General features: G+C 45.6%; 1 protein-coding gene across 1 annotated transcript; it reads left to right on the top strand.

Moving 5' to 3' along the window:
* Positions 1–312: 312 nt before the first annotated feature.
* On the top strand, positions 313–5,760 carry LOC132392907 (uncharacterized). Its single transcript, XM_059967505.1, has 2 exons — positions 313–2,216; positions 3,587–5,760. The coding sequence occupies exon 2, from the start codon at positions 3,969–3,971 to the stop codon at positions 4,893–4,895; it is 927 nt and encodes a 308-aa protein (XP_059823488.1). The 5' UTR covers positions 313–2,216; positions 3,587–3,968; the 3' UTR covers positions 4,896–5,760.
* Positions 5,761–13,812: the final 8,052 nt, after the last annotated feature.

Below are 13,812 nucleotides of genomic sequence, written 5' to 3'. Positions count from 1 at the left end.
CCTCCATTTTTCTATAATCATGTGCCTATCTACAAATTTCTTAAATGACCCTAATGTACAGTATTTTACTCCCACCACACCTACCAGGGGATCCCACACCCCCTCAACTCTTTGTGTAAATGACATACCTCTGACATCCCCCTTGTATTTTCTACCAGTCACCTTAATGTTATGACCTTTCTTACATGCCATTTCCTCCCTGGGAAAAGATCTCTGGCTATCCACTCAATCTATGCCTGTTATCATCTATCAAATCACCTTTCAACCTCCTTTCCCACCCCCCCCCCAGGAGAAAAATCCTAGTGTCCTTACTCCAAAGCAATGCTGACTGTCCTCTTCTCCATTCACTGTCCATAACTCAAGACTCTGCCCTCGTGTTGACCCCACTTCATCATCCCACACTCCCCAACGACCGTGGCTTCTGGTTCAGCCAAAACGCCATGTTGAAACCCCACCGTTCTCTCACCCATGACTGTTTTGCTGTAACCCTCCAACATCTCTTCCCCATCTCCTTCAGCTGGCTTGGCCCTGCCTTATCCTCTCCACCCCCTCTGCCTCTCACAGAAATTGATTCATAAAGCTGCTCCCTTCAACTGAGCCTCGGGCTGGTCAATTGTGCTGTATGTGGCTTGTCCTTTCATTCAACAATTGGCCTGGGCCAGCACCCTGTTCTGTATAAATTTAAGAAGGTGTCGAATACTGCCCTTACTCATTCAACCACGCAGAAATCCAGCAGGAGAGGTAGTGTAGACAGGAGGAGAACTAAACTTAATGAAGGGTCTCAGCCCAAAATTTATTCCTCTCCATAGATGCTGAATGACCTGCTGAGTTCCTCCAGCATTTTGTGTGCGTTGCTCGGATTTCCAGCGTCTGCAGATTTTCCCTTTGAGATCTGCCGGCGCTGGAAATCTTGATCTCACACGCACAAAATACTGGGGGTCTCAGCAAGTCAGGCAACATCTACGGAGGGGAAATAAAGAGTTGACGTTTCGGGCCAAGGCCTTTTCTTGGGACGATGATGATGAATCTGATGGGAGAGGAAGATGATGGAATCGGATGGGAGAAGAAGTTGCAGCAATGCGAAAAGGGAGAGAGATGAGGAGAGAAACCAGTGGATGGTGGGCAGATGAGAGGGGGGAAGGAGAGTGGGTGCTGGGTGTTGTGTTGATCATGCAGAACAGTTTACCAGAGGCTAGGTAATGCAATACAACTGAACTCACCAGTGTTCCCTCTACTTTGTAATGACCAGTGTCTGCAGAAATCTTGTGTTGTGCAATGATTTGCCCAGTGACAACATGTGTGCGCACTGAATTTTTAAGTGGAATTGAGCCTGAAGCTATTCTAACGATAATAAACCATTCGGCTTTAAGTGTACGAGCAGTTCCTTTGCGCTTCACACCCTTTGCTTCTTTGGAATTTGACACAGTGAATCAATAAGTTCTTCAGTAAAAACAGTATAAATAAGCCAGTTCTGAAATCTGCAGGCTCGCAAACTCCACATCGTCAACACCGTCCGCATCAGAAACCGGAAAAGGAAACGTGATTCTGTACGATCGTGGCACATACCAAACATGCCAACGGGGTAGAAGGCGACAAACTTTCGTGTGCAGTTTAAATTCCTTTGTGCGCTCGTAGCAAACGATGTGTGCGCGGGCACCCTAGAGGGAACATTGGTTCCCACTAATAACCCCATTACACCTGCGTGAGTGGTTCATCCTGTGCCACCTCCCAGTCGTCCTTCACAGGAGCAAAAGCGGAGACTTGTCTTCACGGGATGCAGGAAACAATGCAGGTGGGCAGCGTTGGTGAGCTGCATCTGGCGTAGACAGATCAAAGGAGCTTTCCACGCCCCCGGATCGAAACAAAAAGCATTGTTTAAGTGTCCGATCTATGCAGAGAGAGGCCAAAACCACTGGCTCTCGAGGGCATGAGGAAATGACTGAAAGTGGAAATGTACCAGAGATTTGAGGATAGGCAGCTGACTGAGGAATGAAGATCTGCTGACTCTCTCCACTAGAAACCAGCCAACCCTCAGCCGTCTGAAATTCTACTGAAACACATGACTGCACCGTTTCTCATAAAAACATTTTTTTGTTTTCCTGTACTTTCCTTACTTTCCCAGCTCGGCATCCTGTCTGGCCGGCTGTCTCTCTGAAGAGGTGCAATTTCCAGACAGAGAGTGAATCCTCTCTCTTTCAAACTTTTACTTGCTGATGGTGAGGACACAGCCTTTGTGTGGTACCCAGGGTACATCCCAGTTGGAGGAGAAAGAGGGAACACAAAACCCTCCCAGCACAAACCCACTTTGGATTTGACACTGAGCCACGTTGTGGGACACTGGAGTGGTTAACCAAAGAGAGGCATATCAAAGGGTGGGGGAGTGGAGGAGAAATTTGGGGCAGGAGGGGTGGTAGGGACAAAGAAAGCAGAATGCAGAGCCAGAACATATGGGGTGTGGGAAGAGTCAGGGAGCAGGTAGAGATTCACGGGTGAGAGCCTGCTGGAGTCACAGGGTGAAGGACACTTGCTTTGAGTTAGGGGATGGAGCAGCAACAGAGAGGTAACTACCCACCTCTCCTATCAATGCCTCTTTCAATCAGAGGAGAGGAGAGGAGCTCTGGAAGTGTAGAGTCTGAAGTATTCCACAGGATACTTGTTTTATCACTCACTACCTGGTAACTACAATTGCCTTCAAAAGAGAACAGTGCAGAAGAGGAATAGCTCCATCAGATCACAACGTCCGTGCTGAACACAATGCAAAATCAAGTCAAATCTCTTCTGCCCACATTGACCCCAAATGGAGTACTGAGCTCAGTTCCGGTCACCTCACCACAGGAAGGATGTGGAAGCTATGGAAAGGGTGCAGAGGAGATTTACAAGGATGCTGCCTGGATTGGGGAGCATGCCTTATGAGAATAGGTTGAGTGAACTCAGCCTTCCCTCCTTGGAGCGACGGAGGATGAGAGGTGACCTGATAGAGGCGTATAAGATGATGAGAGGCATTGATTGTGTGGATAGTCAGAGACTTTTTTCCCCCAGGGCTGAAATGGCTTACGCAAGAAGGTACAGTTTTAAGGTGCTTGGAAGTAGGTACAGTGGAGACGTCAGGGGTAAGTATTTTTACTCAGAGAATGGTGAGTGCGGGGAATGGGCTGCCGGCAGTGGTGGTGGAGATGGATATGATAGGGTCTTTTAAGAGACTCCTGGATAGGTACATGGAGCTTAGAAAAATAGAGGGCTATGGTAATTTCTAAAGTAAGTACATGTTCAGCACAGCATTGTGGGCCAAAGGGCCTTATCTTGCTGTAGGCTTTCTATGTTTTATGTTTGTATATGGTCCATATCCCACCATTCCCTGTGTATTCATGTGTAAGGTCCCTGCCTCCAGCACTACCATTCCCTGTGAAACAAATTGCCTTGGAAATCACTTTTAAACGCTACCCCCTTGCTTTAAATGTATCCCTGCTAGTATTTGACATTCTAACCACCTATCCTATCAATTCCTCTTTATAACCTTGAATCAGCCTTCCTGTCAGCCCCCGAGGCTCCAGAGAAAATAACCCGTTTGTTCAACCTTTCCTTATAGCTCATTTCCTCGAATCCCGGTGGCATCCTAGTAAAAATCCAGGCGGCGTATTGATAAATCCAGAGACAATGCGAATTCCTCCTCCGGCCTGCAGTGGCCAGTGAAGGTCCAGTGAGCGAACAGCTAGGAGCGAACACCTAGGAGGTGTGAAATGATGCTGGACACATACAGATTGCGAATGCTGAAATTAGGAGCAAAAAAAACCCAAGCTGTTCAGGTCTGTGGAGGGAAATGGACTTTCGGTGTTTCAGGTTGAGACCGTTCATGTGAACTAAAAGATAGTGGGGAGGTAGCCAGGACAAAGAGGTCACAGGTCATAAAGTGAGCTCTTGGTACATTGGCCTTTATAAATCAAAGTATTGAGTAGAAGAGTTGGAATGTTATGTTGAGGTTGTGTAAGGCATTGGTGAGGCTGAATTTGGAGTATTGTGAGCAGTTTTGGTCACCTAATTACAGGAAGGATATTAATAAAGTTGAAAAAGTTCCTCACCTGTTGGTGAGGAATGAGATTCAGTCCTTTGTAAGGGGGGACATAGGATCAGGAGAAGTAGAGTCTGTGTGGATAGAACTGAGGAACAGTAAGGGCAAAAAGACCCTAATGGGTGTTGTCTACAGGTCACCAAACAGTAACATGGATATTGGGTGCCAGTTGAATAGGGAGTTAACATTGGCATGTGGCAAAGGTAATGTTGCAGTAGTTATGGGGGATTTCAACATGCAGGTGAACTGGGAGAATCAGGTTGGTGCTGGACCCCAGGATAGGGAGTTTGTAGAGTGCCTACGGGATGCATTCTTGGAACAGCTTGTACAAGAGCCGACCAGGGACAAGGCTATTCTGGATTTAGTCTTGTGTAATGAACAGGATTTGATAAGCGATCTTGAAGTAAAGGAACCATTAGGAGGTAGTGACCATAATATGATAAGTTTTTATCTGCAATTTGAGAAGGATAAGGGCAGATCGGAGGTGTCAGTGTTGCAGTTCAACAGGGGAAACTTTGGAGCCATGAGGGAGGAGCTGGCCAAAGTTAACTGGATGGATGTCCTAGCAGAAAAGACAGTGGAACAGCAATGGCAGGTATTCTTGGGAATAATGCACAAGGTGCAAAATCAGTTCATCCCCTGGAGAAGGAAGGATTCAAATGGGGGAAAGGGGCCACAGTGGTTGACAAAGGAAGTCAGAGATTGCATAGCATTAAAAAAAAGGAAATATGATAGAGCTAAGGTGAGTGGGAGGACAGATGATTGGGACATTTTTAAGGAACAACAGAACTTAACTAAAAAGGCAATACGGGGAGAAAAAATGAGGTAGGAACGCAAGCTAGCCAGGAATATCAAGGAGGATAGCAAAAGCTTTTTTAGGTATGTGAAGAGAAAGAAGATAGTTAAGAACAACGTTGGGCACTTGAAGAATGAATTGGGTGAAAGAATTTAATAAGTACTTTAGATCTGTCTTCACTAGGGAAGACACAAGCAATCTCCCAGATGTATGGATGGGCCAAGGACATAGGGTAACAGAGGAAATGAAACAGATTGACATTAGGAAGGAAACAGTGATGAGTAGACTGATGGGACCGAAGGCTGACAAATCCCTAGGTCCAGATGGTCTGCATCCTAGGGTACTGAAGGAGGTGGCCCTGGAAATTGCGGATGCATTGATAATCATTTTGCAATGTTCCTTAGATTCAGGATCAGTTCCTGAGGATTGGAGAATGGCTAATGTTATCCCACTTTTTAAGAAAGGAAGGAGGGAGAAAACAGAACTATCGTCCTGTCAGCCTAACATCAGTAGTGGGGAAGATGCTAGAGTCCATTATTAAAGATGAAATAGTGGCATATCTAGATAGCAGTGATAGGATTGGACTGAGCCAGCATGGATTTACCAAGGGCAAATCATGCTTGACTAATCTATTGGAGTTTTTCGAGGATGTAACCAGGAAGTTAGACAAGAGAGATCCAGTGGATGTAGTGCATCTCGATTTTCGGAAGGCATTTGATAAGGTCCCACATAGGAGATTGGTGGGTAAAATCAAAGCTCAGGGCATCAGGGGGAAGACAGTGACATGGATAGAAAACTGGTTGGCAGATAGAAAGCAAAGGGTAGCGGTGAATGGGTGTTTCTTGGAATGGCAGGTGGTGACTAGTGGGGTGCCACAGGGCTCGGTATTGGGACCACAGCTGTTTACGATTTATGTCAACGATTTAGATGAAGGCATTGAGAATAACATCAGCAAGTTTGCTGATGATACTAAGCTGGGTGGTAGTGTGACATGTGATGAGGATGTTAGGAGAATTCAGGGTGACTTGGATAGGCTGAGTGAGTGGGCAGATACTTGGCAGATGACGTTTAATGTGAATAAGTGTGAGGTTATCCACTTTGGGAGTAAGAACAGGAAGGCAGATTATTATCTGAACGGTGTAGAGTTAGGTAAGGGAGAAATACAAAGAGATCTGGGAGTCCTTGTTCATCAGTCACTGAAGGTGAATGAGCAAGTGTAGCAGGCAGTGAAGAAGGCTAATGGAATGTTGGTCTTTATTACAAAGGGAATTGAGTACACGAGCAAGGAAATCCTTTTGCATTTGTACAGGGCCCTGGTGAGACCACACCTGGAGTATTGTGTACAGTTTTGGTCTCCAGGGTTAAGGAAGGACATCCTGGCTGTAGAGGAAGTGCAGCGTAGATTCATGAGGTTAATTCCTGGGATGTCCAGACTGTCTTACGCAGAGAGGTTAGAGAGACTGGGATTGTACACGCTGGAATTAAGGAGATTGAGAGGGGATCTGATTGCAACATATAAGATTATTAAGGGTTTGAACAAGATAGATGCAGGAAATATGATCCAGATGCTGGGAGAGTCCAGTACCAGAGGGCATGGTTTGAGAATAAGGGGTAGGTCATTTAGGACAGAGTTAAGGAAAAACTTCTTCTCCCAGAAAGTTGTGGGGGTGTGGAATGCACTGCCTCGGAAGGCAGTGGAGGCCAATTCTCTGGATGCTTTCAAGAAGGAGCTAGATAGGTATCTTATGGATAGGGGAATCAAGGGATATGGGGACAAGGCAGGAACCAGGTATTGATTCTAGATGATCAGCCATGATCTCAGAATGGCGGTGCAGGCTCGAAGGGCCGAATGGTCTACTTCTGCACCTATTGTCTATTGTCTAAAAAGTGCAGAGAAGGTTTACAAGGATGTTGCCGGGACTTGAGAAACTGAGTTCAGAGGAAGGTTGAATAGGTTAGGACTTTATTCCCTGGAGCGTAGAAGAATGAGGGATGATTTGATGGAGGTATATTAAAATTATGACGGGTATAGATAGAGTGAATGCAAGCAGGCTTTTTCTACTGAGGCTAGGGGAGAAAAAAACCTGAGGACGTGGGTTAAGGGTGAAGGGGGAAAAGTTGAAAGGGAACATGGGGGTGTGTGGCTTCCTCACACAGAGAGTAGTGGAAGTGTGGATGAGCTGCCAGATGAAGTGGTAAATGTGGGCTCACTTTTAACATTTAAGAAAAACTTGGACAGGTACATGGATGAGAGGGGTATGGAGGGATTTGGTCCTGGTGCAAGTCAGTGGGACTAGGCAGAAAAATGGTTTAGCACAGCCAAGAAGGGCCAAAGGGCCTGTTTCTGAGCTATAATGTTCTGTGGTCCTATAAGTGATAGGTGGATCCAGAAGAAGGAGAAAAGGGTGGTGAAGGGGACAGAGGCTGGGTGGTGAAGGGGAAAGCACCAAAGGGCAGTTGATGATGGAACCTGATGGGAAAGTAGGTATATGCCTGGCTCAGACCCCAGATTTTTGGGAACATTTGGGTCCAAGTGACTGAGTATGGCCCATAGAGTCAGATACAGACACAAACCCTTCAGCCCATCTAGTCCATGCCGAACTATGAATCTGCCTAGTCCCATTGGAAGGAAGGGGACACAGTGGGAGGAGCATGTGAGTGGTGTGCAGATAGAGTGGGGGAGGAGGAGAAATAAGGTAGGTGATGTTGACAAGGTAGATCAGGATGAGGGACAAAGAGGCTGAAGGGGACACACCACCACGTGAACACCACTCAACCATCAGGCTCCTGAACCTGCATGGATAATTTCACTCACCTCAATTCTGAAATGATTCCACAAACTATGGACTTGATTTCAAGGACTCTACAATTCATGTTCTCAGAATTAATTACTCATCTTTTTTTTATTTGCACAGATTGGCTTCTTTTGCACATTGGTTATTTGCCAGTCTTTTTGTGTAGTTTTCCACTGATTCTGTGGTAATTCTCTGCTCTACTGTGAATGCCCACTAGAAAATGAATCTCAAAATAGTATAGTAGGCAGCCATCGATCCCAGGGGACCATGGGTTTGCGCCTCTGGTGGACTGTATCCTCTCCAGGGTGCAAGCCTGGCAAGAAGGTTTGAAGAACCGGCTGTTGCCCATGCAGCGGGTTCCCCCTCTCCACCTCACTGATGGAGTCCAAGGGAAGGGCAAGCACCGATACAGCTTGGCACCAGTGTCGTCACAGAGGTTGCCAGAGTGAAGCTGTAAACAACATCAAACTACCTTAGGGATCCCAGCTCCAGATTTCTTCCTCAGGGTTTACTCCCAAAACCTTTCCCATGGGTGGGTATGGTCACAAGGCAGCAGGGGTTTTCCTTCTCCAAGACTGACGAGCCCCACCTGCCCAAAGCAATTGGTTTTGAGGCGCCAGTGGTCCGCCTTTGCCCCTTCTCTTGTCGGTAGAAACAGTTCCACCGGGCCTAGTAGCTAAGCCACACATGAAGGCCAAGAGTTGGACTTGGTTGTCAGAGAGATGCACGCCATTTGGAGCACTTTATAGGTAGTGGGAGCTTAACCCCACGACCACCCCTGGCTACGACAACCTTAGGAACCTTGTAGTATATGGTGACATATGCAAACTTTGATAATAAAGTTACATTTAACTTTGGACTTTGAGGGGAAGCAGGCCAACTGAAATTGTAGACATCAATACCTATGCCCTCAGGTTGTGGTCTTCATTGGAATAACGGCATTCCGACAGAGCACAGGGTTAAGTCATTTATGCACCATGTACTTGTGCATCGTTAGCATACCAACTGGGTCCTATCATCCTTGGACATGCAGGTTAGGGGAAGGCAAAGACAATGCTCTCTGAGGTACAGAATCTTACAAACCTTCAAATGAGCAATGCCTGAAAACAGACGTTAAAGCAGCTCCACATCAGACAGGTGTCTGCTCCTGCTGAGGCTAATCTGCAACTGGCTCTGAATAAATTTTGCTGCTTCTAACCACAATTAGCTCACTCGCTGGCACTCAGGGAGTAGAACAGTGGGGCTGGTTTTCTGAAGACACACAAAAAGTCCGATCTTGAGAACACATTGACGTCAGACAGGAGACCAAAGCCCGGCTTCTCACTCACGTGTCTGCCTGATAAATTTACTTGCTGCTTCTAACCACAATTAACTGAGCCCTTGAGGGAGTAGAGCTCTTGGAGAAAATACATCTGATCATGAAATGTTGACCTCAACCAGGTAGGAGATAACAGTCTAGACCTCTGTAACTTTCCAACGGGCGCAGCACCGTGTGATCAAGTCTGCAGTCTAGCCACAGAAACAACTGGGTGATGACATCAATGAGAACCAATGGGATTTTGGATACTGCATGATCCAATTGAACAAGCATCCTACAATGACCAGAGAGTCCAGATTATAGATCTCCAATTAATGAATCAGTGGACAAATATATCAAACAAGCCATATGATCTCATTTTGTAGCATGTTCTGAACACTTCCAAAAAGTAGGACTCTTGATTAGAAGGAAGCATGGTTGATTTAACGCAACACTGAAAACATTTCATTACACATTGCCTGTGCATCGAACTTGCTCCTTCACTTTTGGGGAATTTATTGCCCATCCCTAAATACCCATTGAGAGGGTGGAGCTTGCCAGGCTAAATCAAGGGGCTTTTGGCGAAACCAGGCAAGCAAGGCAGATTTCCTCTCCTGAGTGGTATTAGCGAATCAGAAGCTTTGTTATGACAATCTTGTTGCCAGCATGATTCATAATGAATTACTTCCAAAAGTAAAGAATAGAAATAAAATTTCAACTCCATAACAATCATAGTGACCTCTGGATTCTTAGCACAATAATTTAACCCCTGCAACACCATCATATCTGAAAGCAAGTCAGTACTGTAATCAAACGTGCTCTAGACAAATTGTTGAGACACCTACTCTCACCAAAACTGGAGCAATCTGAAAGTACCTGTGGCCCTTGTGTCTACAGCACCTGCGAGAAATAAAACAAAGATGAACAGGGAAGCTCGGGCACTGACATTTTTCTTTCTGCTGGAATTACAACTACAGCCGACTTTCCAAACATCTGCAAACCATAGACAGATTCATTAACATCAACATGCATACAGATATAATGAGCTATGGCAGATAAATGTATCATCTGTATATCCGGGTGCACACACATACACACACATATCATGTATACTCAGTCACCATCCACACTCATGATACCATGCACACTCACTAATATACATGCCATCACACTCACACATTGTCCTATAGGTCTCACATACACATATACAACAGACCTACCCAAACATACATGTGCAAATGCACATGCATGGTCATACACCATCCATTGTTGATTCCCCCAGATGGCTGACAACCAGGGATCATAAAATTGGCAGTTCAGTGCACTTTGACAGTGTTTAACCAGTCTTTTAAATGGCGATGTACGTCACAGGCTTATTGTGGTGGCATGGTAGTGTAATGGCTGGTGCAGTGCTTTACAGTGAGTTTAATTCCCGCTGCTGCCTATAAGGAGTTTGTACATTCTACCCGTGGCTGCGTGGGTTTCCTCCTGGTGCTCTGATTTCCTCCCACAGATTAAAGATGTATCAGTTGGTAAGTTAATTGGTCAGTGCAGATTGTCCTGTGATTAGGCTACAGTTATGTAGCGTAGTGGTTAGCACACCACTTTGCAGTGCAGGAGACATGGGTTCAATTCCCGCCACTGCCTGTAAGGAGTTTGTACGTTCTCCCTGTGACTGTTTGGGTTTCCTCCAGGTGATCTGATTTCCTCCACCAGTTGGTAGGTGAATTGGTCATTGCAAATTGTCCTGTGAATTGCAACGGGGATTGCTGGGCGGTATAGCTTGGAGGGCCATAAGGTATCTCAATAAATAAATATTCACACTGTAATCACCAATCTCCTCAAATTTAATTCAAAACCCAGTCTTTTAATGCTCATTCAATCAAAATTAATCAGTCAGCTAACGGAGTATTTGAGGAGTCATCTGGTAAGAACCAAATTGGAAACTTAGGCTGGAAAAGTACATTCGGGTACACTCCTGTGATATACATGGCAACCGCCTAATTAAGTATACACACTCTCACACGTATACAGGGAGAAAGAGCAATTCACAGTAATTCAAAAACACAAGAGATTCTGCTGATGCTGGAGATCTGCACATCTATAGAGGGAAATAAACAGTCTACATTTGGGCCGAGACCCTCCTGATTAGGTTGGGTAATGCAGGGAGTGGAGAAGTAGATACCGTACAAAGGACACTGTATCTTTAAACGTCTTTCACTCTAAAGATTTCATTGTTCATTGTTTTTCTGAGATTCCTCAAGAGAGGTTAGACAAGTACAGGAATCAAATCTGTGGCAGTAGAAGAGATATTACCCACCCTGGAATTCTAGTGGGGGTGACTGATGGAGCAAATCCAGACTCTGGGCGGAGTGACTACCCTCCTGGGTCCCAGCTACGAGAGTGATTGTCCAACCCAGAGTTTCAGGCAGGGGAGAGTGATTACCTGCCCAGAGTAGGGTGACTACATGTCCTGGATTCCAGAGCAGGTGGCGAGGGTGGATTGTGTGTGGTAACCACCGCATCAAACTCTAACTGGAAGAGTGACCACCAGCCATGATACTCCTGCATGCAGGAGGACCAAAATTGAACCTAATTATCAAAGATCAACTTTTATTTGCCATATATGTGTATATCTATCAGCAAATTGTTATGGTGCTCCATTCGTCAGAGAAGGACAACAATTAACAATTATATAAAATAAAGTTGATACAGATATGGAATAAATGTGCACACATACATAAATACCAGCATGTAAACAGCTTTCTAAACAGTGCTTTGAAGTGTTGACAGTGCAGTGCCTGAGGTAATCAGTAGAAGGGGTGGAGTGCTTAACTAGAATGGTTGATCAGATTAACTGCCAGGAGGAGGAAGCTTTCAAGGTGGCATGACATTTTTTTGTTTTAATAGCTCTTTCCAGAGGGAGCTTTGGGAAAAGGCAGCTTGCAGGGTTGGCTGTGCCTCCAGGTGTGGGCTCTCCAAGGCCCCACATAATCTGAATCTCTTGCACCATCCATTTATCCTCAGAGTCAGGTTTAATATTACCAGCTTACTGTACGTTGTGAAATTTGTCATCTCTGTGGCAGCAGCAGAATGCATTACAGTTGTAGAATACACCTTCTGGTGCTACTATATATATATTAATTAGTTAAATTAAATAAGTAGTGCAAAAATAGAAATAAAAAAGTAGTGAGATAGAGTTCGCAGGTTCAATGTCCATTCAGAAATCGCATGGTAGAGGGGACGAAGCTGTTCCTGAATCGTTGAGTGTGTACTTCCAGGCTCCTGGACTTCCTTCCTGATGTGAACAAGGCATGGCCTGGGTGATGGAAATCCTAGCTACACCTGCATGGTCTTTTGCAGTGACCGATGCAAAGCACATTAATGCTTCCCAGTGTCTCAGCCAACCAGCGTGCATACGTTCAACAATATCTGGGTCCAATTTCAGCCACCAGTGAATTTAAAGCAGCACATAATGTGATTGATTTCCCAGCACCTGCCACTAGAGCTTTAGACACTAACTGGGCAACAACTGAGAAATTAATTATTTGAAGACGCCGGTTGTGGTTTGGCAAGGTGTGCTGCAGCTGGCCCCTCGGAATCACTGACAGTCAAAATGGGTGATAGCTTTGGTGAGGCAGTAAAAGGTTTAATTCACCGCCACTGCATGCACTGTGAAGATTTTCTCGCCTTGAGAATACTGCCAGCACATGAGCAGACTGGCTCCAGTGGCCATATGTTTGGGATTGATTTGACAGTTTTTTTCTAAGTTTCAAAAATAGACTTTATTTATAATGAAAATATATACAAAAAAACAAAGGTGCAAAACTTTTATGTTCAGGGTCATTATAATCAGCAGCACTGGCATTCTTTAAACTACGTCACTATTATGGCCCCTGGGGTAATACTGTACACCCTTTCATTTTTTTTTGAGTGGCTTCACAAGATTAATAGGTGCGTGGGTGGGGGGGGGGAGGAAACAGGAGAGGGAGAGGAGGGGGGAGAGGGAGAGGAGGGGGGAGAGGGAGAGGAGGGGGAAGAGGAGAGAGATGGGGAGCATTTTATTTCCCATCCTAACTGACCTCTCAGAAGCTACCTCCTCAAACACTGCTGTCCATTGAACTGCCAGATTACTCCATATAAGTACGACTGGACGGAGAGTCACATGCAGGCCACTCCGTGCTTCTGAGTTGGTACGAATGCATGTTTTCATTCACGTGGTTATGGGAATGGAACTTCCCCGTGCTGGGAGACCCCGGGGTCACACTCTCAAATAGTAACAGCTTGGCCAATCAGGTCAGGGACGAGAATTCTTTTTTGTTATTGTTTGGAATTGTTTATTCAGAATAGCTGTAGGCACCCAGTCACTGAATTTGTTCAAGGTAGATATTTTTGAACAATTAAGGAAGAAGGGAGATCAGTGGGGCAGTCGGCCGAGATACTGCCCCACTGTCCCGGGTTCGATCCCGACGTTTGGTGCTGCCGGTGTGGGTTTCCCCTGCGTGCTCTGGTTTCTTCCCATACTCCAAAGATGTGTGGGGTTGGTTATGGGAATAGAGCTTCCATTGGCTGGTAGACCCAGGGGTCGCTGTAAATTGCCCCCGGATTGTTGGTGAGCAGTGGAGTCTAGTGGGGAGCGAGGAGTTTGCAGCGAAACGGGTAAACGCGATTGATCTGAGAGTCCACAGTCCTCATTTCCCCTTGTGTGGAGGTTACTGATGCTGGGGCGAAAGATGCGATTAAACGCCAAAGGTGTATTAGTGAACTAGATGGGTTAATCATTACTAGTGTGCAGACTTTTTCAAAACTTCCGGTTACGAACTGAATTTAAAACCCCACAGTTGCGAGCACGGGCTTT

The sequence above is a fragment of the Hypanus sabinus genome, chromosome 1 (genome assembly GCF_030144855.1).
Source record: "Hypanus sabinus isolate sHypSab1 chromosome 1, sHypSab1.hap1, whole genome shotgun sequence".
Taxonomy (NCBI): domain Eukaryota; kingdom Metazoa; phylum Chordata; class Chondrichthyes; order Myliobatiformes; family Dasyatidae; genus Hypanus; species Hypanus sabinus.
The sequence above is the reverse complement of the archived record's forward strand: the minus strand, read 5'-3'. Positions and strand labels throughout refer to the sequence as shown.

Excerpts from the sequence above, each read along its gene's own strand:
- LOC132392907 (XM_059967505.1), top strand. The coding sequence starts at position 3,969 with ATGTTGAGGTTGTGTAAGGCATTGGTGAGGCTGAATTTGGAGTATTGT.